This window comes from Oncorhynchus keta, unplaced genomic scaffold (assembly GCF_023373465.1).
Source record: "Oncorhynchus keta strain PuntledgeMale-10-30-2019 unplaced genomic scaffold, Oket_V2 Un_contig_20679_pilon_pilon, whole genome shotgun sequence".
NCBI classification, from domain to species: domain Eukaryota; kingdom Metazoa; phylum Chordata; class Actinopteri; order Salmoniformes; family Salmonidae; genus Oncorhynchus; species Oncorhynchus keta.
The window spans coordinates 3,924-31,167 of NW_026282138.1; the positions used below are offsets into that span (position 1 = coordinate 3,924).

General features: G+C 44.8%; 1 protein-coding gene across 1 annotated transcript in view; it reads left to right on the forward strand.

Annotated features, from left to right (window-relative positions):
• The first annotated feature begins 365 nt into the window (after positions 1-365).
• The window catches only part of LOC127920812 (1-phosphatidylinositol 4,5-bisphosphate phosphodiesterase zeta-1-like), a 39,686-nt gene continuing 12,807 nt past the window's right edge, over positions 366-27,244 (forward strand). Inside the window, 9 exon segments of the mRNA XM_052504863.1 lie at positions 366-555; positions 2,821-3,022; positions 11,164-11,308; positions 11,702-11,857; positions 24,596-24,644; positions 24,708-24,830; positions 25,153-25,293; positions 25,971-26,087; positions 26,677-26,849. Of these exon segments, the coding sequence (XP_052360823.1) occupies positions 366-555; positions 2,821-3,022; positions 11,164-11,308; positions 11,702-11,857; positions 24,596-24,644; positions 24,708-24,830; positions 25,153-25,293; positions 25,971-26,087; positions 26,677-26,849 (1,296 nt within the window).

Sequence of the window (27,244 nt, forward strand, 5' to 3'; positions counted from 1 at the left end):
ACTATTATAAACTATTATAAACTGTAAACTATTATAAACTGTAAACTATTATAAACTGTAAACTATTATAAAATGGAAACTATTATAAAATGAAAACTATTATAAACTGTAAACTATTATAAACGATATACCATGATCCCTTCTTCTATGTCCCAGTGGGTTCCTGGGGACTGTGTCTTAAAGGATGATTGCATTTTATTTGACAATTTAAAAAAAAAAATTACCTCATCCACACGAATACAACAATACCACAAATTAAAAACCATTGAGGATTAAAACACAATGAAGTCAAACAGGTTTGTTTCCACAGGGGCCAGGGTGAGACCTGGGTCAGGGGGCTTGAGGACTCTGCTGGCTGGCGGACAATGAAGAAGAACAAGGCCTCCACCTCCAGAAGGTCAGAGATACAGAACATCTACCAGTGCTACTCCTCCGGAAGGAATACTCTGGCCGCCTCCGCTCTCCTCAGGTTCCTACACATGGAGCAGATGGAGGCAACAGCGAATCAGGAGACAGCGGAGGGCTTGATTGACAGATATGAGATTGAGGAGACAGGTGAGTGAAAGGTGATGAGGTGGGACTTGGTACAGTTCTGTCCTATCATGATGCACAATTAATTAGGTTTCCTTGTTCACTTATTTTCATTTTTATTGTTACAGTACAGTCGTGGCCAAAAGTTTTGAGAATGACACAAATATACATTTTCACAAAGTCTGCTGCTTCAGTGTCTTTAGATATTATTGTCAGATGTTACTATGGAATACTGAAGTATAATTACAAGCATTTCATAAGTGTCAAAGGCTTTTATTGACAATTACATGAAGTTGATGCAAAATATCAATATTTGCAGTGTTGACCCTTCTTTTTCAAGTCCTCTGCAATCCGCCCTGGCATGCTGTCAATTAACTTCTGGGCCACATTCTGACTGATGGCAGCCCACTCTTGCATAATCAATGCTTGGAGTTTGTCAGAATTTGTGGGTTTTTGTTTGTTCACCCACCTCTTGAGGATTGACCACAAGTTCTCAATGGGATTAAGGTCTGGGGAGTTTCCTGGCCATGGACCCAAAATATCAATGTTTTGTTCCCCGAGCCACTTAGTTATCACTTTTGCCTTATGGCAAGCAGCTCCATCATGCTGGAAAAGGCATTGTTTGTCACCAAACTGTTCCTGGATGGTTGGGAGAAGTTGCTACCGGAGGATGTGTTGGTACCATTCTTTATTCATGGCTGTGTTCTTAGGCCAAATTTGGGGTTAGCCCCACTCCCTTGGCTGAGAAGCAACCCCACACATGGTCTCAAGATGTTTTACTGTTGGCATGACAGGACTGATGGTAGCGCTCACCTTGTCTTCTCCGGACAAGCTTTTTCCACATGCTCCAAACAATCGGAAAGGGGATCCATCATTGAACTTGACCCCAGTCCTCAGCAGTCCAATCCCTGTACCTTTGCAGAATATCAGTCTGTCCCTGATGTTTTTCCTGGAGAGAAGTGGCTTCTTTGCTGCCCTTCTTGACACCAGGCCATCCTCCAAAAGTCTTTGCCTCACTGTGCGTGCAGATGCACTCACACCTGCCTGCTGCCATTCCTGAGCAAGCTCTGTACTGGTGGTGCCCGATCCCGCAGCTGAATCAACTTTAGGAGATGGTCCTGGCGCTTGCTGGACTTTCTTGGGTGCCCTGAAGCCTTCTTCACAACAATTGAACCTTTCTCCTTGAAGTTCTTGATGATCCGATAAATGGTTGATTTAGGTGCAGTCTTACTGGCAGCAATATCCTTGCCTGTGAAGCCCTTTTTGTGCAAAATGACGACGGCACGTGTTTCCTCGAGGGTAACCATGATTGACAGAGGAAGAACAATGATTCCAAGCACCACCCTCCTTTTGAAGCTTCCAGTCTGTTATTCAAACTCAATCAGCATGACAGAGTGATCTCCAGCCTTATCCTCATCAACACTCACACCTGTGTTAAACGAGAGAATCACTGACATGATGTCAGCTGGTCCTTTTGTGGCAGGGCTGAAATACAGTGGAAATGTTTTTTTGGGGGATTCAGTTCATATGCATGGCAAAGAGGGACTTTACAATTAATTGCAATTCATCTGATCAATCTTCATAACATTCTGGAGTATATGCAAATTGCCATCATACAAACTGAGGCAGCAGACTTTGTGAAAATTAATATTTGTGTCATTCTCAAAACTTTTGGCCACGACTGTACAGTAGGTATGTATGACTGTACCCCTACCAGGCATTTTGTTAGCCTTAGCTGAGTCACATGTGATGAGACCACTTGTTTCAGATTAGAACGGACACAAGTCTATTTAGCATCTCCTGCCGCTATACAAACAGCACCATAGAAATGCCACGCTGCGACAGGCATAGAGGCATCCTTCTGACCTGATGAGACAGGACATAAAACCGTGGCAGTCAAGCTCATCAGACAAAATGCTCTGCTACAGGTACAGAGGCATCAGTCTGACATGACGAAAACAGGAAGTAAAGTAAACGAAGACAGTCAAGCTCGTCAGGGGACTAGCACAACAAGACACTTTCTCAATTGTCACATTTTTAAAATGTATTTTGAACCTTTATTTAACTAGGCAACTCAGTTAAGAATAAATTATTATTTACAATGACAGCCTACCGGGGGAACAAGGGGTTAACTGCCTTGTTCTGGGGCAGAAGGACATATTTTTACCATCCAAATACTTCCTTTCTCTTCACGTCCTCAAGGTACATATGCAAGTAAAGTAGTACATCCAACTGAGTGATTGTTTTTTGTTGAGTGTTTTTAACCCAACCTCTGCGTATCCCTGGCAGCTAGAGAGAACAGAAGCATGACATTCGAGGGATTCTACAGATACATGGAGTCTAAAGACTGTAGTGTGTTTGACCAGATACACACGTCTGTGTACCAGGATATGGACCAGCCTCTATGTCACTACTTCATCTCGTCTTCTCACAACACCTACCTCACTGGGGACCAGCTGGTCGGCAAGAGCACCCTGGACGCCTATGTCAGGTAATTACAACTTCCTATGTCAGGTAATAACACTACCTATGTCAGGTCATTACAACTGCCTATGTCAGGTAATAACACTACCTATGTCAGGTACTAACACTGCCTATGTCAGGTAATAACACTACCTATGTCAGCTCATTACAACAGCCTGTGTCAGGTAGTAACACTACTTATGTCAGGTCATTACAACTGCCTATGTCAGGTAATAACACTACCTATGTCAGGTAATTACAACAGCCTATGCCATGTAATAATTATACCTATGTCATGTAATAATTCTACCTATGTCAGGTAATAACACTACCTATGTCAGGTAATAATTCTACCCTATGTCAGGTAATAACACTACCTATGTCAGGTAATAATTCTACCTATGTCAGGTCATAACACTACCTATGTCAGGTAATAAAACTGCCTATGTCAGGTAATAACACTACCTATGTCAGGTCATTACAACAGCCTGTGTCAGGTAGTAACACTACTTATGTCAGGTCATTACAACAGCCTATGTCATGTAATAACACTACCTATGTCAGGTAATTACAACAGCCTATGTCATGTAATAACACTACCCTATGTCAGGTAATTACAACAGCCTATGCCATGTAATAATTCTACCTATGTCAGGTAATAACACTACCTATGTCAGGTAATAATTCTACCCTATGTCAGGTAATAATTCTTCCTATGTCAGGTAATCGTTCTACCTATGTCAGGTAATAACACTACCTATGTCAGGTAATAATTCTACCTATGTAAGGTAATAACACTACCTATGTCAGGTAATCATTCTACCTATGTCAGGTCATTACAACTGCCTATGTCAGGTAATAACACTACCTATGTCAGGTAATTACAACAGCCTATGTCATGTAATAATTCTACCTATGTCATGTAAAACACTACCTATGTCAGGTAATTACCACAGCCTATGTCATGTAATAATTCTACCTATGTCAGGTCATTACAACAGCCTGTGTCAGGTAATAACACTACCTATGTCGGGTAATTACAACAGCCTATGTCATGTAATAATTCTACCTATGTCAGGTAAAACACTACCTATGTCAGGTAATAACACTACCTATGTCAGGTAATAATTCTACCTATCTCAGGTAATAACACTACCTATGTCAGGTAATAATTCTACCTATGTCAGGTAATAATTCTACCTATGTCAGGTAATAATTCTACCTATGTCAGGTAATACAACTAGTTAAGAAATGGCTTCTGCTGGTTGTATACCCACTGCCATTCTTTAAAGTTTAAACCCTCTCCCTCTCAAACCACATTGTCTGCTCTCTCAGTTTAAACCCTCTCCTCTCAAACCACAGTGTCTGCTCTCTCAGTTTAAACCCTCTCCTCTCAAACCACAGTGTCTGCTCTCTCAGTTTAAACCCTCTCCTCTCAAACCATAGTGTCTGCTCTCTCAGTTTAAACCCTCTCCTCTCAAACCGTAGTGTCTGTTCTCTCAGTTTAAACCCTCTCCTCTCAAACCGTAGTGTCTGTTCTCTCAGTTTAAACCCTCTCCTCTCAAACTGTAGTGTCTGCTCTCTCAGTTTAAACCCTCTCCTCTCAAACCGTAGTGTCTGCCCTCTCAGTTTAAACCCTCTCCTCTCAAACCGTAGTGTCTGTTCTCTCAGTTTAAACCCTCTCCTCTCAAACCGTAGTGTCTGTTCTCTCAGTTTAAACCCTCTCCTCTCAAACTGTAGTGTCTGCTCTCTCAGTTTAATCCCTCTCCTCTCAAACCGCAGTGTCTGCTCTCTCAGTTTAAACCCTCTCAAACCATTGTGTCTGCTCTCTCAGTTTAAACCCTCTCAAACCATAGTGTCTGCTCTCTCAGTTTAAACCCTCTCCTCTCAAACCATAGTGTCTGCTCTCTCAGTTTAATCCCTCTCCTCTCAAACCGCAGTGTCTGCTCTCTCAGTTTAAACCCTCTCAAACCATTGTGTCTGCTCTCTCAGTTTAAACCCTCTCAAATCATTGTGTCTGCTCTCTCAGTTTAAACCCTCTCAAACCATTGTGTCTGCTCTCTCAGTTTAAACCCTCTCAAACCATAGTGTCTGCTCTCTCAGTTTAAACCCTCTCCTCTCAAACCATAGTGTCTGTTCTCTCAGTTTAAACCCTCTCCTCTCAAACCGTAGTGTCTGTTCTCTCAGTTTAAACCCTCTCCTCTCAAACCGCAGTGTCTGCTCTCTCAGTTTAAACCCTCTCAAACCATATTGTCTGCTCTCTCAGTTTAAACCCTCTCCGCTCAAACCATAGTGTCTGCTCTCTCAGTTTAAACCCTCTCAAACCATAGTGTCTGCTCTCTCAGTTTAAACCCTCTCCTCTCAAACCATAGTGTCTGCTCTCTCAGTTTAATCCCTCCTCTCAAACCGCAGTGTCTGCTCTCTCAGTTTAAATTCTCTCCTCTCAAACCGCAGTGTCTGCTCTCTCAGTTTAAACCCTCTCAAACCAGTGTCTGCTCTCTCAGTTTAAACCCTCTTAAACCACAGTGTCTGCTCTCTCAGTTTAAACCCTCTGCTCTCAAACCATAGTGTCTGCTCTCTCAGTTTAAACCCTCTCCTCTCAAACCGCAATGTCTGCTCTCTCAGTTTAAACCCTCTCCTCTCAAACCGCAGTGTCTGCTCTCTCAGTTTAAACCCTCTCAAACCATAGTGTCTGCTCTCTCAGTTTAAACCCTCTCAAACCACAGCGTCTGCTCTCTCAGTTTAAACCCTCTTCTCTCTAACCGCAGTGTCTGCTCTCTCAGTTTAAACCCTCTCCTCTCAAACCGCAGTGTCTGCTCTCTCAGTTTAAACCCTCGCCTCTCTAACCGCAGTGTCTGCTCTCTCAGTTTAAACCCTCTCCTCTCAAACCGTAGTGTCTGTTCTCTCAGTTTAAACCCTCTCCTCTCAAACCGTAGTGTCTGTTCTCTCAGTTTAAACCCTCTCCTCTCAAACTGTAGTGTCTGCTCTCTCAGTTTAAACCCTCTCCTCTCAAACCGTAGTGTCTGTTTTCTCAGTTTAAACCCTCTCCTCTCAAACCGTAGTGTCTGTTCTCTCAGTTTAAACCCTCTCCTCTCAAACCGTAGTGTCTGTTCTCTCAGTTTAAACCCTCTCCTCTCAAACTGTAGTGTCTGCTCTCTCAGTTTAATCCTCTCCTCTCAAATCGCAGTGTCTGCTCTCAGTTTAAACCCTCTCAAACCATTGTGCCTGCTCTCTCAGTTTAAACCCTCTCAAACCATAGTGTCTGCTCTCTCAGTTTAAACCCTCTCCTCTCAAACCATAGTGTCTGCTCTCTCAGTTTAATCCCTCTCCTCTCAAACCGCAGTGTCTGCTCTCTCAGTTTAAACCCTCTCAAACCATTGTGTCTGCTCTCTCAGTTTAAACCCTCTCAAATCATTGTGTCTGCTCTCTCAGTTTAAACCCTCTCAAACCATTGTGTCTGCTCTCTCAGTTTAAACCCTCTCAAACCATAGTGTCTGCTCTCTCAGTTTAAACCCTCTCCTCTCAAACCATAGTGTCTGTTCTCTCAGTTTAAACCCTCTCCTCTCAAACCGTAGTGTCTGTTCTCTCAGTTTAAACCCTCTCCTCTCAAACCGTAGTGTCTGCCCTCAGTTTAAACCCTCTCCTCTCAAACCGCAGTGTCTGCTCTCTCAGTTTAAACCCTCTCAAACCATATTGTCTGCTCTCTCAGTTTAAACCCTCTCCTCTCAAACCATAGTGTCTGCTCTCTCAGTTTAAACCCTCTCAAACCATAGTGTCTGCTCTCTCAGTTTAAACCCTCTCCTCTCAAACCATAGTGTCTGCTCTCTCAGTTTAATCCCTCCTCTCAAACCGCAGTGTCTGCTCTCTCAGTTTAAATTCTCTCCTCTCAAACCGCAGTGTCTGCTCTCTCAGTTTAAACCCTCTCAAACCATTGTGTCTGCTCTCTCAGTTTAAACCCTCTAAAAACCATTGTGTCTGCTCTCTCAGTTTAAACCCTCTCCTCTCAAACCGCAGTGTCTGCTCTCTCAGTTTAAACCCTCTCAAACCAGTGTCTGCTCTCTCAGTTTAAACCCTCTCCTCTCAAACCGCAGTGTCTGCTCTCTCAGTTTAAACCCTCTCAAACCATAGTGTCTGCTCTCTCAGTTTAAACCCTCTTAAACCACAGTGTCTGCTCTCTCAGTTTAAACCCTCGCCTCTCTAACCGCAGTGTCTGCTCTCTCAGTTTAAACCCTCTCCTCTCAAACCGCAGTGTCTGCTCTCTCAGTTTAAACCCTCTCCTCTCAAACCGCAGTGTCTGCTCTCTCAGTTTAAACCCTCTTGTCACGAATCTCGCTGAAGATGGTGCCTCTTCCTGTTCGGGGGCGCTCAGCGGTCGTCGTCGCCCGGCCTACTAGCTGCCATCGATTCCCTTTCAGTTTGTTTCTGTTTATTGGGTTAAATGGGGACACCTGTTTGAGTTAGTGTTTGTTTGTAGGCTATTTAAGGGCACTAGGCCCGCTGGGTATTTGTGCGGGCTTGGTTCCTGTTATCTGGTGTATGAGTGTAATCAGTATTTTTCCGGACAGTTTTTAGTCCGTTGTATTTTGGGACGGGTTGTTTCATGCACCCTGGTGTTTTACATGTCGTGGTTCCACAGTCTATGGAATAAAATATCCACCAACTGAATTACCTGCTCTCTGCGCCTGACTCCTCCACTCACCATCGTTAGAAGTTGTAACACCTCTCAAACCGCAGTGTCTGTTCTCTCAGTTTAAACCCTCTCTAACCACAGCATCTGCTCTCTCAGTTTAAACCCTCTCTAACCACAGCATCTGCTCTCTCAGTTTAAACCCTCTTCTCTCAAACCGTAGTGTCTGCTCTCTCAGTTTAAACCCTCTCCTCTCAAACCACAGTGTCTGCTCTCTCAGTTTAAACCCTCTCCTCTCAAACCGCAGTGTCTGCTCTCTCAGTTTAAACCCTCTCAAACCGCAGTGTCTGCTCTCTCAGTTTAAACCCTCTCCTCTCAAACCGCAGTGTCTGCTCTCTCAGTTTAAACCCTCTCAAACCATACATAGTGTCTGCACTCTCAGTTTAAACCCTCTCAAACCGCAGTGTCTGCTCTCTCAGTTTAAACCCTCTCCTCTCAAACCGTAGTGTCTGCTCTCTCAGTTTAAACCCTCTCAAACCGCAGTGTCTGCTCTCTCAGTTTAAACCCTCTCAAACCATAGTGTCTGCTCTCTCAGTTTAAACCCTCTCCTCTTAAACCGCAGTGTCTGCTCTCTCAGTTTAAACCCTCTCAAACCATACATAGTGTCTGCACTCTCAGTTTAAACCCTCTCAAACCGCAGTGTCTGCTCTCTCAGTTTAAACCCTCTCCTCTCAAACCGTAGTGTCTGCTCTCTCAGTTTAAACCCTCTCCTCTCAAACCGCAGTGTCTGCTCTCTCAGTTTAAACCCTCTCCTCTCAAACCACAGTGTCTGCTCTCTCAGTTTAAACCCTCTCAAACCACAGTGTCTGCTCTCTCAGTTTAAACCCTCTCCTCTCAAACCGCAGTGTCTGCTCTCTCAGTTTAAACCCTCTCCTCTCAAACCGCAGTGTCTGCTCTCTCAGTTTAAACCCTCTCAAACCACAGTGTCTGCTCTCTCAGTTTAAACCCTCTCCTCTCAAACCACAGTGTCTGCTCTCTCAGTTTAAACCCTCTCAAACCGCAGTGTCTGCTCTCTCAGTTTAAACCCTCTCCTCTCAAACCGCAGTGTCTGCTCTCTCAGTTTAAACCCTCTCAAACCGAAGTGTCTGCTCCCTCAGTTTAAACCCTCTCAAACCGCAGTGTCTGCTCTCTCAGTTTAAACCCTCTCAAACCGCAGTGTCTGCTCACTTAGTCTCTCCTTCATATTCAGTAATGCAGCCTCTCCATCCGCTAACTAAAGGACAAAAAGGAGGTGAACTGAGTGAGAAAGGGGCTGATGGCAGCAGAACTAGGCCATTATTGGTCCTCTGAGACCAGTGGAGTACTCTCTCTCTCTCTCTCTCTGCTGTAATATACTGTCTTTCCCCTGTCTATAATATAGAGTACTCTCTCACTCCTGTCTAATACAATGCCAGCATCCCAAATGGCACCCTATTCCCTATATAGTGCACTACTTTTGAAGGTTCTGGTCTTAAGTAGTGCCCTATGTAGGGAATAGGGTGCCATTTGGGATGCAAGGGTGTCTCCCACTCGTCTAATAGACTGTAGTAAAGCCCTCTAATTGAGTGACTGGGGAGGTCTGGTGGGAGGGCCTGATGGGGGGGGCTGGTTCACTCAGCTAATGAATGGGGAGGTGACTGGGGAAGGGAGGTGACTTAGGAGGAGGAGGTCTGGTGGGGAGGCCTGATGGGGGGCTGTGATGGGGGACCTGGTTCACTCAGCTAATAAAAGGGGTGGTGACTGGGAGGGAGGTCTGGTGGGGAGGCCTGATGGGGGGGCCTGGTTCACTCAGCTAATTAAAGGGGAGGTGACTGGGTGGGGAGGTCTGGTGGTGAGGCCTGATGGGGGGCCTGGTTCACTCAGCTAATGAACGGGGAGGTGACTGGGGAGGGGAGGTGACTTAGGAGGGGAGGTGACTGGGGAGGGGGTGACTAGGGAGGAGGTGACTGGGGAGGGGAGGTCTGATTTACACAGATAAAGAAATAGGAGATGACTGGGGAGGGGAGGTGACAGGGGAGGGGAGGTGACTGGGGAGGGGGGTGACTGGGGAGGGGAGGTGACTGGGGAGGGGAGGTGACTGGGGAGGGGGGGACTGGGGGGAGGTGACTGGGGAGGGGAGGTGACTGGGGAGGAGGTCTGGTGGGGGGTGACTCAGGGGGGGACTGGGGAGGGAGGTGACAGGGGGGGAGGGGAGGTGACTGGGGAGGGGAGGTGACTGGGGAGGGGAGGTGACTGGGGAGGGGAGGTCTGGTGGGGAGGTCTGGTTCACTCAGCTAAAGAACAGGGAGGTGACTGGGGAGGGGAGGTGACTGGGGAGGGGAGGTCTGGTGGGGAGGTTCTGGTTTACACAGCTAATGAAATAGGAGGTGACTATGGAGGGGAGGTGACTGGGGAGGGGAGGTGACTGGGGAGGAGGTGACTGGGGAGGGGAGGTGACTATGGAGGGAGGTGACGTGACTATGGAGGAGGTGACAGAGGAGGGGACGTCTGGTGGGGAGATGACTGGGGAGGGGAGGTGACTGGGGAGGGAGGTGACTGGGGAGGGGAGGTGACTATGGAGGAGGTGACTGGGGAGGGGAGGTGACTGGGGAGGGGAGGTGACTATGGAGGAGGTGACTGGGGAGGGGAGGTGACTATGGAGGGAGGTGACTATGGAGGGAGGTGACTGGGGAGGGGAGGTGACTATGGAGGGAGGTGACTGGGGAGGGAGGTGACTGGGGAGGGAGGTGACTGGGGAGGGAGGTGACTATGGAGGGAGGTGACTGGGGAGGGGAGGTGACTATGGAGGGGAGGTGACTATGGAGGGTAGGTGACTGGGGAGGGGAGGTGACTGGGGAGGAGGTGACTATGGAGGGGAGGTGACTGGGGAGGGAGGTGACAGAGGAGGGAGATCTGGTGGGGAGATGACTGGGGAGGGAGGTGACTGGGGAGGGGTGTGACTGGGGAAGGGAGGTGACTATGGAGGAGTGGACTGGGGAGGGGAGGTGACTGGGGAGGGGGGGTGACTGGACTCTGTGTCTAGCCGCCAGGTGAGCAAAGGGTGGAAAGGGAGAACTGAATCAGGAGCATAAAGAACATAAAGACCAACAACGAATCAAACCACTATTGCTGTACGTTCAGTGTGACAAGTCTGTGCAGATGGGAGCTGGTGTGTCAGAAGGAAATCCTCCCTTTAGTTTCTGTGCTTTTATATGGCCATACATTTTGATATGATGGTTATTAACTCATTAATCATTCAACGTTTTGGTACTGAATAACGCAAAATGGAAATCAAATTATAATCGAAAACGTAATTTTTTAGACCGGCTGCAGAATTAACTTTCATGTCCTGTAAAACAGTGTGAGTGATATACTATAAAAGAAATAAGGTTTGGGTCTATTTTCGTCTTTATCATTTGTCCTCTGTATGTCGCTGGTAAACTACAGATGTCCTCAGTCCTCCTCCTACTAATCATCTTGTGTTCCTTACGCGTCCATCCATCTCTCTCTCGGTGTGTCCTCAGTGCGCTGAGGAGAGGTTGTCGTTGTCTGGAGATTGACTGCTGGGATGGTCCTAGTACAGAGCCTATAGTCTACCATGGTCACACTCTGACCAGCAAGATCCTGTTCAAGGACGTCATCACTACCGTGGAGCAGCATGCCTTTGAGGTAGGACCACACCACAGATAAAGAACTGTGTACATTTTTAGGACATCTCCACTTACTTTGATATAAGTCCCATAGTGTTGTCTAGGAGGGTAATGGAATCAGAACGTTGCCTCAGGGTTCTACTGTACTGCCTGGTGTGTTGTTTGCGTATTCTAATTCACTGTCTACCATCACTAATAGAGGGTGTTATTCACTGAAGGGGAGATGGGCCTCTTTGATTCTGGTTGCTTGGCAATGGGAAACGTGTTTATATTTTTAGAATGTGTGTGTGAGACTCCTTTGTGAATTGAACCCAAACCCGAGTCACACAGAACCTCCACTGCTGGTATGGTTATCTTGTGTCTTGTGTCTTGCTGGCATGACAGACCCTTGAGAGAGACTATTCTGTGCCAGGTGTCTCCGTACCCAGTGATCCTGTCCCTGGAGAATCACTGTACCCCGACTCAGCAGGATGTCATGGCCCAGTACCTCACCTCCATCCTGGGGGAAAAACTGCTGGCCACCAGCCTGGACCTCACCAACCAGCCTGGACAACTGCCCAGCCCCAACGTAAACAGTACATTTACATGAGAGTCATTTAGCAGACGCTCTTATCCAGAGCGACTTACAGTTTAAATACCTTTACATATTTTTCACATAGTCGGCTCTGGGATTTAAACCAGTGACCTTTCAGTTACTGACTCAACGTTTTTTAATCGCTAGGTTACCTGCCACCCGCATCAGTGTCAGTATACCTCAGTATAGCTAGAACAGCTGACATTTGTTTACAAGCTTAGTGAAAGTTATAAGATTCCCGGTTTTCAAATATTAGTAAATCAACTTAAACATAGAATATACCGCAAGCTACGTCATCTTCACAGCTTAAACGTAGAACATAACCGACCCTGTTATGTGGACTGGATCAATAATGTCCATGCTCAGTTTGTGTTGTTGAAGCTCCGACAGAGGAGATGTTATGTGGACTGGATCAATAATGTCCATGCTCAGTTTGTGTTGTTGAAGCTCCGGCAGAGGAGATGTTATATGGACTGGATCAATAATGTCCATGCTGAGTTTGGGCTGTTGAAGCTACGGCAGAGGAGATGTTATGTGGACTGGATCAATAATGTCCATGCTGAGTTTGGGCTGTTGAAGCTCCGGCAGAGGAGATGTTATGTGGACTGGATCAATAATGTCCATGCTGAGTTTGGGCTGTTGAAGCTCCGACAGAGGAGATGTTATGTGGACTGGATCAATAATGTCCATGCTGAGTTTGGGCTGTTGAAGCTCCGGCAGAGGAGATGTTATGTGGACTGGATCAATAATGTCCATGCTCAGTTTGGGCTGTTGAAGCTCCGACAGAGGAGATGTTATGTGGACTGGATCAATAATGTCCATGCTCAGTTTGTGTTGTTGAAGCTCCGGCAGAGGAGATGTTATATGGACTGGATCAATAATGTCCATGCTCAGTTTGGGCTGTTGAAGCTCCGGCAGAGGAGATGTTATGTGGACTGGATCAATAATGTCCATGCTCAGTTTGTGCTGTTGAAGCTCCGACAGAGGAGATGTTATGTGGACTGGATCAATAATGTCCATGCTGAGTTTGTGTTGTTGAAGCTCCGACAGGAGATGTTATGTGGACTGGATCAATAATGTCCATGCTCAGTTTGTGTTGTTGAAGCTCCGACAGAGGAGATGTTATGTGGACTGGATCAATAATGTCCATGCTCAGTTTGTGTTGTTGAAGCTCCGGCAGAGGAGATGATGGCTCCAGCTCAGTTCCACCTCCGACACCACCAAAAACATCAGCTATTCCCGGTGTCTGCTTTTGCCGGGTTAACGTTTGATCTGATTGAATCTAATTCCTTAGATGAGATCCTCTGGGCTGTCAATCTCACATTCCATCCGGGAAATCAATGGATGGGATCGTCTGAAAAGGTCTACCGCATGAACAGCGTTTAAATAGTTCAGTTGTCCCAAATGGAACCCTGGTCTAAAGTAGTGCACTATATAGGGAATAGGGTTCTATAGGGCTCTGGTCTAAAGTAGTACACTATATAGGGAATAGGGTTCTATAGGGCTCTGGTCTAAAGTAGTGCACTATATAGGGAATAGGGTTCTATAGGGCCCTGGTCTAAAGTAGTGCACTATATTGTAACGGCGTTCTTCGTTTGTAGAAAGAGAGTCGGACCGAAATGCAGCGTGGTGGTTACTCATGTCTTTAATGAAAAAAGCGATACATGAAATAACTTATAGATACAACAACAACAAACGGAACGTGAAACCTAATTACAGCCTATCTGGTGAAACTACACAGAGACAGGAACAATCACCCACGAAATACAAAGCGAAACCCAGGCTACCTAAATACGGTTCCCAATCAGAGACAATGAGAATCACCTGACTCTGATTGAGAACCGCCTCAGGCAGCCAAGCCCATACAACACCCCTACTCAGCCGCAATCCCAATAACTACAAAACCCCAATACGAAATACAACAAAACAAACCCATGTCACACCCTGGCCTGACCAAACAATCAACGAAAACACAAAACACTAAGACCAAGGCGTGACATATATAGGGAATAGGGTTCTATAGGGTTCTGGTCTAAAGTAGTGCATTATATATAGGGAATAGGGTTCTATAGGGCTCTGGTCTAAAGTAGTGCACTATATAGGGAATAGGGTTCTATAGGCCTCTGGTCTAAAGTAGTGCACTATATATAGGGAATAGAGTACCATAGGGCTCTGGTCTAAAGTAGTTCACTATATAGGGAATAGAGTACCATAGGGCTCTGGTCTAAAGTAGTTCACTATATAGGGAATAGGGTTCTATAGGGCCCTGGTCTAAAGTAGTTCACTATATAGGGAATAGAGTACCATAGGGCTCTGGTCTAAAGTAGTTCACTATATAGGGAATAGAGTACCATAGGGCTCTGGTCTAAAGTAGTTCACTATATAGGGAATAGAGTGCCATTTGGGATGCATATTTAGATTTCCTCATTCCCCTGCCGGCAGTTCGTTCATCTGTGGAATAGACTGCCTCTATTTGAACCCCTGCTGGTGATGACTGTCTGATAGGGTAGGAATGAGACTGGCACAGGCTGCTTGCTGGTGATGACTGTCTGATAGGGTAGGAAGGAGACTGGCACAGGCTGCTTGCTGGTGATGACTGTCTGATAGGGTAGGAAGGAGACTGGCACAGGCTGCTTGCTGCTTGCTGGTGATGACTGTCTGATAGGGTAGGAATGAGGCTGGTACAGGATGCTTGCTGGTGATGACTGTCTGATTAGAGGACAGAGGTTTTGCATGTGTGTGTGTGTGTGTGTGCACGTGTGTGTGCGTGTTTGTGTGTGTTTATGTGTCTGTATATGTTTGTGTGTGTATATGTTTGTGTGTGTTTGTGCGTGTTTATATGTGTGTGTGTGTTATATAGATTTATTTAAACAAGTTATAGATGGTTATTATACATGACTGTGTGAGAATATGATTTGATGTACCTATCAATCATACATTTTTACATCTTTTGAGGAATATTTAATAATATAATTAAGTGGCACAAGTTTGAATGGGTGTAGAGCTTGACCTTGATTTGAATTGAGTTCTCAGCCCCTACTCATACACGGTCACTCAGTCGTCATGTGATCTTAGATGAGCCGTACTTCTAGTGACAGACAGTCATGTACGGAAAGCCAGTCCTAGCATATGTGGTGTCACAACATACAGTCGTGGCCAACATATTTGAGAATGACACAAATATGAATTTTCACAAAGTTTGCTGCTTCAGTGTCTTTAGATATCATTGTCAGATGTTACTATGGATACTGAAGTATAACTACAAACATTTCATAAGTGTCAAAGGCTTTTATTGACAATTACATGAAGTTGATGCAAAGAGTCCATATTTGCAGTGTTGACCCTTCTTTTTCAAGTCCTCTGCAATCCGCCCTGGCATGCTGTCAATTAACTTCTGGGCCACATCCTGACTGATGGCAGCCCATTCTTGTATAATCAATGCTTGGAGTTTGTCCGAATTTGTGGGTTTTTGTTTGTTCACCCGCCTCTTGAGGATTGACCACAAGTTCTCAATGGGATTAAGGTCTGGGGAGTTTCCTGGTCATGGACCCAAAATATCAATGTTTTGTTCCCGAGCTACTTAGTTATCGTTTTTGCCTTATGGCAAGGTGCTCCATCATACTGGAAAAGGCATTGTTCATCACCAAACTGTTCCTGGATGGTTGGGAGAAGTTGCTATCGGAGGATGTGTTGGTACCATTCTTTATTCATGGCTGTGTTCTTAGGCAAAAATTGTTAGTGAGCCCCACTCCCCTGGTTGAGAAGCAACCCCACACATGGTCTCAGGATGCTTTACTGTTGGCATGACATGGTAGCGCTCACCTTGTCTTCTCCGGACAAGCTTTACGGATGCCCCAAACAATCGGATCGGGGATTCATCAGAGAAAATGACTTTACCCCAGTCCTCAGCAGTCCAATCCCTGTACCTTTTGCAGAATATCAGTATGTCCCTGATGTTTTTCCTGGAGAGAAGTGGCTTCTTTGCTTGACACCAGGCTATCCTCCAAAAGTCATTGCCTCACTGTGCATGCAGATGCACTCACACCTGCCTGCTGCCATTCCTGAGCAAGCTCTGTACTGGTGGCGCCCCGCAGCTGAATCAACTTTAGGAGACGGTCCTGGCGCTTGCTGAACTTTCTTGGGCGCCCTGAAGCCTTCTTCACAACAATTGAACCGCTCTCCTTGAAGTTCTTGATGATCCGATAAATGGTTGATTTAGGTGCAATCTTACTGGCAGCAATATCCTTGCCTGTGAAGCCCTTTTTGTGCAAAGCAATGATGACGGCACGTGTTTCCTTGCAGGTAACCATGGCTGACAGAGAAAGGTCAATGATTCCAAGCACCACCCTCCTTTTGAAGCTTCCAGTCTGTTATTCAAACTCAATCAGCATGACAGAGTGATCTCTAGCCTTGTTCTCGTCAACCCCCCCACATGTGTTAACGAGAGAATCACTGACATGATGTCAGCTGGTCCTGTTGTGGCAGGGCTAGAATGCAGTGACAATGTTTTTTTGGGGATTCAGTTCATTTGCATGGCAAAGAGGGACTTTGCAATTCATCTGATCACTCTTCATAACATTCTGGAGTATATGCAAATTGCCATCATACAAACTGAGGCAGCAGACTTTGTGAAAATTAATATTTGTGTCATTCTCAAAACTTTTGGCCACGACTGTATATACTATTATTACACACAAATGATCATGTTACTAAATCACTCTGCCTCACATGAAATGTAGTCAAAACGAGTCTAACTAACTCATCTGACTAACTCATCTAACTAACTCATCTAACTAACTCATCTGACTAACTCATTTGACTAACTCATCTAACTAACTCATTTGACTAACTCATCTAACTAACTCATCTGACTAACTCATTTGACTAACTCATCTGACTAACTCATCTAACTAACTCATCTGACTAACTCATCTGACTAACTCATCTGACTAACTCATCTGACTAACTCATCTAACTAACTCATCTGACTAACTCATCTGACTAACTCATCTAACTAACTCATCTGACTAACTCATCTAACTGTAAGTAGCTCTGGATGAGAGTGTCTGCTGAATGACTGAAAGGTGAAATGTAGCCTGCATGATAGCTGCTCTATGGTATAGTACTTATAGTAATAGTAGTAGTAATAATAATGGTAATAGTAATACTAATAGTAATAATAGTAATACTAATAGTAAAAAGAGTAAGAGTAATAATACTAATAGCAATACTAATAGTAATAGCAATACTAATAGTAATACTAATAGTAATAGCAATACTAATAGTAATAATAATACTAATAGCAATAGTAATAATAGTAATTATAATACTAATGGTAATAGTAATACTAATAATAATAGTAATACTAATACTAATAATAGTAATTATAATACTAATGGTAATATTAATACTAATAGTAATAATAATAGTAATACTAATAGTAATAATAATACTAATAGCAATAATAGTAATTATAATACTAATAGTAATAGTAATACTAATAGTAATACTAATATTACTAATAGTAATTATAATATTAATGGTAATAGTAATACTAATAGTAATAATAATACTAATAGCAATAATAGTAATTATAATACTAACGGTAATAGTAATACTAATAATAATAGTAATACTAATACTAATAGTAATACTAGTAATTATAATACTAATGGTAATAGTAATACTAATAGTAATAATAATAGTAATAGTAATACTAATAGTAATAATAATACTAATAGCAATAATAGTAATTATAATACTAATAGTAATAATAATGATAATACTAATAGTAATAGTAATACTAATAGTAATAATAATTATAATACTAATAGTAATACTAATATTACTAATAGTAATTATAATATTAATGGTAATAGTAATACTAATAGTAATAATAATATTAATACTAATAGTAATAATAATTATAATACTAATAGTAATAATACTAATAGTAATACTATTTTAGCAAATGTATAAAATAAAATAAAAAACAGAAATGCCTTATTTGCATAAGTATTCAGACCCTTTACTATGAGACTCGAAATTGAGTTCAGGTGTGTTTCCATTGATCATCCTTGAGATGTTTCTTCAACTTGATTGGAGTCCACCTGTGGTAAAGGAAATTGATTGGACATGATTTGGAAAGACACACACCTGTCTATATAAGGTCCCACAGTTGACAGTGCATTTCAGAGTAAAAACCAAGCCATGAGGTCAAAGGAATTGTCCGTAGAGCTCCGAGACAGGATAGTGTTGAGGCACAGATCTGGGAAAGGTTACCAAAAATGATGGGAGAACCTGGAGAACCTTCCAGAAGAACAACCATCTCTGCAGCACTCCACCAATCAGGCCTTTATGGTAGAGTGTCCACACGGAAGCCACTCCTCAGTAAATGGCACATGACAGCCCACTTGGAGTTTGCCAAAAGGCACCTAAAGACTCTCAGACCATGAGAAACAAGATTCTCTGGTCTGATGAAACCAAGATTGAACTCTTTGGCCTAAATGCCAAGTGTCATGTCTGGAGGAAGCCTGGCACCATCCCTACAGTGAAGCATGATGGTGGCAGCATCATGGTGTGGGGATGTTTTCAGTGGCAGGGACTGGGAGACTAGTCAGGATCGAGGCAAAGATGAACGGAGCAAAGTACAGAGAGATCCTTGATGATAACCTGCTCCAGAGCGCTCAGGACCTCAGACTGGGGCGAAGGTTCAACTTACAACAGGACAACGACCCTAATCACACAACCAAAACAATGCAGGAGTGGCTTCAGGACAAGTCTCTGAATGTCCTTGAGTGGCCCAACCAGAGCCCGGATTTGAACCCGATCTAACATCTCTGGAGAGACCTGAAAATAGCTGTGCAGCGACGCTCCCCATCCAACCTGACAGAGCTTGAGAGGATCTGCAGAGAAGAATGCGAGAAACTCCCCAAATACAGGTGTTTCAAGCTTGTAGCGTCATACCCCAAAAATACTTGAGCCTGTAATCTCTGCTAAACGGGCTTCAACAAAGTACTGAGTAACGGGTCTGAATACTTATGTAAACATTTCTAAAAACCTGTTTTTAGCTTTGTCATGATGGGGTATTGTGATGTCATTATGGGGTATTGTGATGTCATTATGGGGTATTGTGTGTAGATTAATGAGGGGGTAAAAAAACGGTTTATATATATCTTTGAATAAGGCTGTAAAATAACAAAATGTGGAAAAAGTACAATTATTTTCAAAGGCACTGTCATGTTGCCTATGCCGCTCTGTACCATCACTCATTCATATATCTTTATGTACATATTCTTTATCCCTTTACACTTATGTGTATAAGGTAGTTGTTTTGGAATTGTTAGCGAGATTACTCGTTGGTTATTACTGCATTGTCGGAACTAGAAGCACAAGCATTTCGCAACACTCGCATTAACATCTGATAACCATGTGTAATGTGACAAATAAAATTAGATTTGATTTGAGAATGTTTGAGGAAGGATTGTCGGAAGTAACCACATAGATTTTAAAGGTATCAAATTCTAAGTGAAAGGTATGTAAGGCTATTTACTGGTGGAGAAGATTCCACTATCCCCATTTGTATTGATTTCGGCTGTGGATGCTTTTAAGGATATAATATATTTTCAGTTCCGCCCTGCCGTTGTTTGTATATGGTTATGGAACCAAGATGGCGTTTGAAAAATACCAAACCACCGTTTCTTAACTCTCAACAGATTGCTGCTCATCAAGTGAAACCAGAGTTCTGTGATATTGACTTTGATTTGAAAACATATAAGGGATTTAACATCCGGTGCTGTTGGTTCCCATTCTACGTGTGTGTTGTTGACTGACTGCGTGGGGCAATATGAACTCAACGATTTATACATAATATTTCACTTAATACTATTGGTAAGAAAATGGGACACCATTGTAAACCCTGTATTGACAAAGATATTCAACAATGGGCGTGGCAGAAAGATTTATCCAGAGTATTAAGTAAAGTTAATAATATATAATAATATATAATATGCTATTTAGCAGATGCTTTTATCCAAAGCGACTTACAGTCATGTGTGCATATATTTTACATACGGGTGGTCCTGGGAATTAAACCCACTATCTTGCTGTTGCTCCTAAAGTTATTTGTTTTTCCTAAAGTTTAATAGATTATAAGTAATTATATTTATGTCTTGAAGTGTTGTGAGGTGTTATTTAAATAAAAAGTGAGATGTTTTCCTGCCCCCAGTAGAAACACATCTCTACCTGCCCCCCACTAGAAACACATCTCTACCTGCCCCCAGTAGAAACACATCTCTACCTGCCCCTCAGTTGAAACACATCTCTACCTGCCCCCCACTAGAAACACATCTCTACCTGCCCCCCACTAGAAACACATCTCTACCTGCCCCCCACTAGAAACACATCTCTACCTGCCCCCATGAGAAACACATCTCTACCTGCCCCCCACACCCTCCCACTAGAAACACACCTCTACCTGGCCCCCCACACCCTCCCACTAGAAACACATCTCTACCTGCACCCCCCCACTAGAAACACATCTCTACCTGGTCCCCCCACACCTCCCACGAGAAACACATCTGTACCTGCCCCCCCCACCCTCCCACCACTAGAAACACATCTCTACCTGCCCCCCCCACACCCTCCCACTAGAAACACATCTCTACCTGCCCCCACACCCTCCCACTAGAAACACATCTCTACCTACCCCCCACACCCTCCCACTAGAAACACATCTCTACCTGCCCCCACACCCTCCCACTAGAAACACATCTCCACCTGCCCCCCCCCACCCTCCCACTAGAAACACATCTCCACCTGCCACCCCACACCGTCCCACTAGAAATACATCTCTACCTGCCCCCACACCCTCCCACTAGAAACACATCTCTACCTGCCCCCCCCACACCCTCCCACTAGAAACACATCTCTACCTGCCCCCCCACACCCTCCCACTAGAAACACATCTCTACCTGCCCCCCCACACCCTCCCACTAGAAACACATCTCTACCCCCCACACCCTCCCACTAGAAACACATCTCTACCTCCCCCCACACCCTCCCACTAGAAACACATCTCTACCTTCCCCCCCACACCCTCCCACTAGAAACACATCTCTACCTACCCCCCACCACACCCTCCCACTAGAAACACATCTCTACCTCCCCCCCCCACACCCTCCCACTAGAAACACATCTCTACCTACCCCCCCACCACACCCTCCCACTAGAAACACATCTCTACCTTCCCCCCACACCCTCCCACTAGAAACACATCTCTACCTTCCCCCCACACCCTCCCACTAGAAACACATCTCTACCTACCCCCCCCACCACACCCTCCCACTAGAAACACATCTCTACCTTCCCCCCACACCCTCCCACTAGAAACACATCTCTACCTCCCCCCACACCCTCCCACTAGAAACACATCTCTACCCCCCCACACCCTCCCACTAGAAACACATCTCTACCCCCCCCACACCCTCCTCTCTAGCAAACTCACAGATCTTTATGGGAATATATTCTCAACATGCAGCAATGTCAAAGATTTTACTGAGTTACAAATCCGTCAATTTAAATAAATAAATTAGGCCCTAATACATGGATGTCACATGACTTGGAATACAGATATGCATCTGTTGCTAACAGATCTCTCTTTTTTTTTTTAAGTAGCGGTGTGGTTCAAAGAACCAATCAGTGTCTGGTGTGACCACCATTTGACTCATGCAGCGCGACACATCTCCTTTGCATGGAGTTGATCAGGTTGTTGATTGTGGCCTGTGGAATGTTGTCTCCTCTTCAGTGACTGTGTGAAGTTCTACAAAATGTTTGTTTGAGGTGGCTTGTGGTAGAGAATGTAATATAAAATTATCTGGTAACAGCGTTGGTGGACATTCCTGCAGTCGGCATGCCAATTGCACCTCCACCCTTACGAAACTTGAGATGTCTATGTCATTGTGTTGTGTGACAAAACTGCACATTTTAGAGTGACCTTTTATACGGTCCTGTGTAATGATCATGCTGTTTAATCAGCTTCTTGATATGCCACACCTGTCAGGTGGATGGATTATCTTGGCAATGGAGAAATGCTCACTAACAGGGATGTGTAGAAATGTGTAATTTTTCTTCTTCTCAAAATAAGCTTTTTGTGCATATGAAACATGGGACCAACACTTTACATGTTGCGTATATATATTTTCATATATATTTTTGTTCAGAATAGTTTTCCAGCGAGCCAAGTGGACAAATTGACTCTAGAGGGTCAAGGAAAGTGATTCTGCCTTCAAGAGCTTCACCTTTACCTGGTGATTTTGAGTTATGTATCATTATGATGAGACCTTTAGTTTTGTTCGGGGCTGATGAAAAAGCAACCAGTACATACAAATGGTTCCGCATTCGCTGTGTGACCTGATGGAGCCAACGTGTTTCTCGGGGCATTGCTGTATCAATATGGTTTCTTGCTAGAATATCAAGACAGCTGGAACGTTTGGTAAGGCCATTTAGTCCTTTCAAATTCCAAGAGAGAATAGCTAGCGTTGCAAAATCGTTTTTCAAAAAAGGAATGTTATATTAATGATGGCATTGTTATTATTAGCCAGCAGCGTACCACCCTGTATCCCACTGCTGACTTGCTTCTGATGCTAAGCAGGGTTGGTCCTGGTCAGTCCCTGGATGGGAGACCAGATGCTGCTGGAAGTGGTGTTGGAGGGCCAGTAGGAGGCACACTTTTCTCTGGTCTAAAAATAAATATCCCAATGCCCCAGGGCAGTGATTGAGGACTTTGCCCTGTGTAGGGTGCCATTTTCAGAGTGTTAAACGGGTGTCCTGACTCTCTGTGATCACTGAAGATCCCATGGCACTATTGTAAGAGTAAGGGTGTCCTGACTAATTTCCTAATCTGACCATGGTCACCTTAATCATCTTCAGCTTATAATTGGCTCATTCATCCTCTCCCCTGTAACTATTACAAAGGTTATTGCTGTAAATGAGAATGTGTTCTCAGTCAACTTACCTGGTAAAAAACATTTTATGTTGATAAACCCATTAATTAAACTTAAAGCAGGACCCACAGAGAAACCATCGGCCCATTCCCACCCAGAAACCCCTCCCAGTAAACCATCGGCCCTCCCTCTCTGGTTCCCCCCTCCCTAACCCCCAGCCCTCCCTCTCCGTTTCCCCCCTCCCTCTCCGGTTCCCCCTCCCTAACCCCTAGCCCTCCCTCTCCGGATCCCCCTCCCTGACCCCCAGCCCTCCCTCTCCGGTTCCCCCTCCCTAGCCCCATGGCCCTCCCTCTCCGGATCCCCCTGCCTGACCCCCAGCCCTCCCTCTCCGGTTCCCCCTCCCTAACCCCCAGCCCTCCCTCTCCGGTTCCCCCCTCCCTAGCCCCCAGCCCTCCCTCTCCGGTTCCCCCTCCCTAACCCCCAGCCCTCCCTCTCCGGTTGCCCCTCCCTAGCCCCATGGCCCTCCCTCTCCAGTTCCCCCTCCCTAGCCCCACGGCCCTCCCTCTCTGGTTCCCCCTCCCTAACCCCTATCCCTCCCTCTCCGGTTCCCCCTCCCTAGCCCCACGGCCCTCCCTCTCTAGTTCCCCCTCACTAACCCCCAGCCCTCCCTCTCCGGTTCCCCCTCCCTAACCCCCAGCCCTCCCTCTCCGGTTCCCCCTCCCTAACCCCCAGTCCCCCTCTCTGGTTCCCCCTCCCTAACCCCCAGCCCTCCCTCTCCGGTTCCCCCTCCCTAGCCCCACGGCCCTCCCTCTCTGGTTCCCCCTCCCTACCCCCTCCCCCTCGTTCTCAACCAGGTAGGCCAGTTGAGAACAAGTTCTCATTACAATTGCGACCTGGCCAAGACAAAGCAAAGCAGTTCGACACATACAACAACACAGAGTTACACATGGAGTAAAACAAACATACAGTCAATAATACAGTAGAAAAATAAGTCCATATACAATATGAGCAAATGAGGTGAGATAAGGGAGGTAAAGGCAAAAAAAAAGGCCATGGTGGCGAAGTAAATACAATATAGCAAGTAAAACACTGGAATGGTAGATTCGCAGTGGACGAATGTGCAAAGTAGAAATAAAAATAATGGGGTGCAAAGGAGCAAAATAAATAAATACTGTAAGGGAAGAGGTAGTTGTATGGGCTAAATTATAGATGGGTTATGTACATAACCCAATAGAAAAGTCTATCTATATACAGTGTGTTGAAATGTAGTAAGATTAGGGAGGTATAAGGCAATAAATAGGCCATAGAGGCAAAATAATTACAATTTAGAAATTAAACACTGGAGTGATAGATGTGCAGAAGATGAATGTGCAAGTAGAGATACTGGGGTGCAAAGCAATAAATAAATAACAATATGGGGATGAGTAGATCGGTTCGCTGCTCTGACAACTGATGCGTAAAGCTAGTGAGGGAGATATAAGACTCCAGTTTCAGGTGAATTGTGGATGGCCAGGTTATGCCATCTGCTGAAGTGAAATAGACCTGCTTGTTTTTTCTTGTCATACAATGAATGTCCCACACCATAACATGGTGTTTACTATTTACAATCGGTAGAAAACAAGTCCATTAATTGATAGTCGGCAAAAGAAAGCCACGATAAGGCTACGCATATCAACGCCTGCCACTGGACCCAGAAACGTAAAACATTTTCTTTGTGAAACGTTTTTCTTGACCGTCTCTTTCCCGCTGAGACAGATCAGATATGTGGATTATGTCTCTGGGTTGACAGGAGCTGAAATATAAAATCCTGATTAAGAACAAAAAGCTCAGTCCTCAGAGTGAGGCAGAGACAGAGGACAGGAGGGAGAGAGACTCAGAGGACAGGAGGGAGAGAGACTCAGAGGACAGGAGGGAGAGAGACTCAGAGGGGGAAGACAGTGAGGAAGAGGATGAAGATGATGATGAGGAAGAGGAGCCTAATCTCAAAACAAAGCACCATTCCAAATTGAAACGGAAGAAAGTAAGTCAGGGTTCTTAATGAGGTATGATATCAGGTATTATACACTGGTATATTAGATTAGAGGACACAGATAAACTTTACCTGTACATCTCCTTATAAACAATAGCACAAAAGCAGGGTCAGTGAGGTTGTCCTGTCCCTAACCTTAATCCTAACCCCAGAGTTTAATTTCCACTCGCCAGTTTAACCCTAACCCTAGTCACAACCTTAATGTGTTTATTGTTCTCTCTCTCTTGCAATCTCTCTCTCTCTCTCTCTCTCTCTCTCTCTCTCTCTCTCTCTCTCTCTCTCTCTCTCTCTCTCAAAGAGGAAGAAGGCAGCAGTAGTTGCTGAGTCTCTATCTAACCTGGTGGTCTACACCAAGTCAGTGAAGTTCCACAGCTTCAGCCATGCCAGAGAACACCAGCAGTACTATGAGAATACCTCACTGGGGGAGAAGAAGGCTCACAAGCTGGTCAAGACCTCAGGTTTTGTACCTTGGAAGACTTAACAAATTAGTGTTTCAAACTGCACATGGGGGAGAGGGGGGGAACCACATTTGCAAGTATCTAGCAATGTATCAAGTGTTGAACACAGGCAGCAGTAAAAACAGGAGTTTGAGTGTCTCATATTCATACTGTTAGTGAAAAGGGGAAAAAAGACGGTTGAGAATTGGAATGAAAAGAGACTGTTGAGATTTGAATGAAAAGAGACTGTTGAGATTTGAATGAAAAGAGACGGTTGAGATTGGAATTCAAAGCACAATCAGTAAACAAGTCATTGTGCTACGGAGATAGAGTGGAGGGGAATGACGCAGTGACAGATGAGTTGTGATGGATTTCACTCAACAGCCATTATCAGCCTCTTGTTGCTATAATGGCTCCTTGATGTGGCATTTTTTTAAAGCACAAAGTCTATGTATAATGCTGCAAGGACACCCTGTCCCTGAACGAGTAATACCAATTTAATCAGTAGTTTGTGACAAATGCTTATCCTTCTTCTTCACCGAATCTGATAAGGTCAAATGATGACCGTAACTTCTAGTCATGTGATGCTAATGAAGTTACCATGTACTTTCCTAGTCTCCTCGTGTCATTTTAGTTCATATAGCAGTCTCATCGTATCCAGAGAAATGTACAAAAAACCACATGTTCTCATCTCTCAGCTCCAGATTTCGTCCAGCACAACATGGTGTTCATCACCAGGATTTACCCAGCAGCCTCTAGAACCCTGTCCTCCAACTACAACCCTCAGGGGTTCTGGAATGTGGGCTCACAGATGGGTAGGTGGACAGAAAACATTTTGAATGAGCTCCATGTTCACACCAAAACTTCCTGGAATGTAAATTAGAACGTAATGGTCTTTGGACCGCTTGGTGTGATCAATCTTTCTTTTGCTGTGTTTAAATGTGAGAGCTTGAGTCAATACGATCTTCAATTCATTCATTATGAAAAATAAACTTGACGTTACATTTGAGAATAGTCACACAAAAAAACTTTGCAAAAAATCAAATGTATTTATGGCACAGACATTCACTTCGTATTCCTCTCATGACAAACTTTGTTTGAGATTGATGACAACATCATTTTTAATTGCTTGAAGGCAGAAGGAGATGAATCACCTTTGTCATTCTATTTGACATAAGACAAAACACAACTTTTCAATAAACAAATCAAACTATATTCAAAGACCCCTGGCTGTGCCTGGTAATGTTGAACTGTAAGGAAATGCATTGAATGTTTACATTTGTGTCTTGTAGTCCAATCCCGGTCTAATCTAGGTTGACGGAGGGCTGGAGAATGTTATCTGTCTGGTCTTGTCTGTGCCCGTGTGGCAATGCTGACATTGTGTCATATGGACTCTTCTTACAGTGGCTCTGAACTTCCAGTCGTTGGGCCTGCCCATGGACCTGAACAACGGGCGTTTCCAGGACAACGGTGGCTGTGGTTACGTCCTCAAACCCCTCTTCCTCAGAACCAATCAGTGGGGCTTTAATCCAAACAGTTACCGTCACAACCTGAAGCCAGCACACCTACTGCTGAAGGTAATAGAACTGTGTGATGCAAGGATGTGGGTGTGTGAGTGGGGAGGAATGTGGGAAGAGGGGAGGGAGTGTTGTGTGGGAGGGGGGTGTGGGGAGGGAGTGTTGTGTGGGGAGGGGGTGTGTGGGGAGGGAGTGTTGTGTGGGGAGGGAGTGTTGTGTGGGAGTGGGGTGTGTGGGGAGGAATGGCGGGGAGGGGAGGGTAGTGTTGTGTGGGAGGGTACGGAATGTATGGAGGAGGGGACTGGGAGTGTTTGTGGGGGGAGGAATGTGGGAGGAGGGGATATATTATTGTGTGGGGGGGTGTGTGGGGAGGGGTGTTGTGTGGGGAGGGAGTGTTGTGTGGGAGGGTGTGTGGGGAGGGGTGTTGTGTGGGAGGGGGTGTTGTGTGGGAGGGA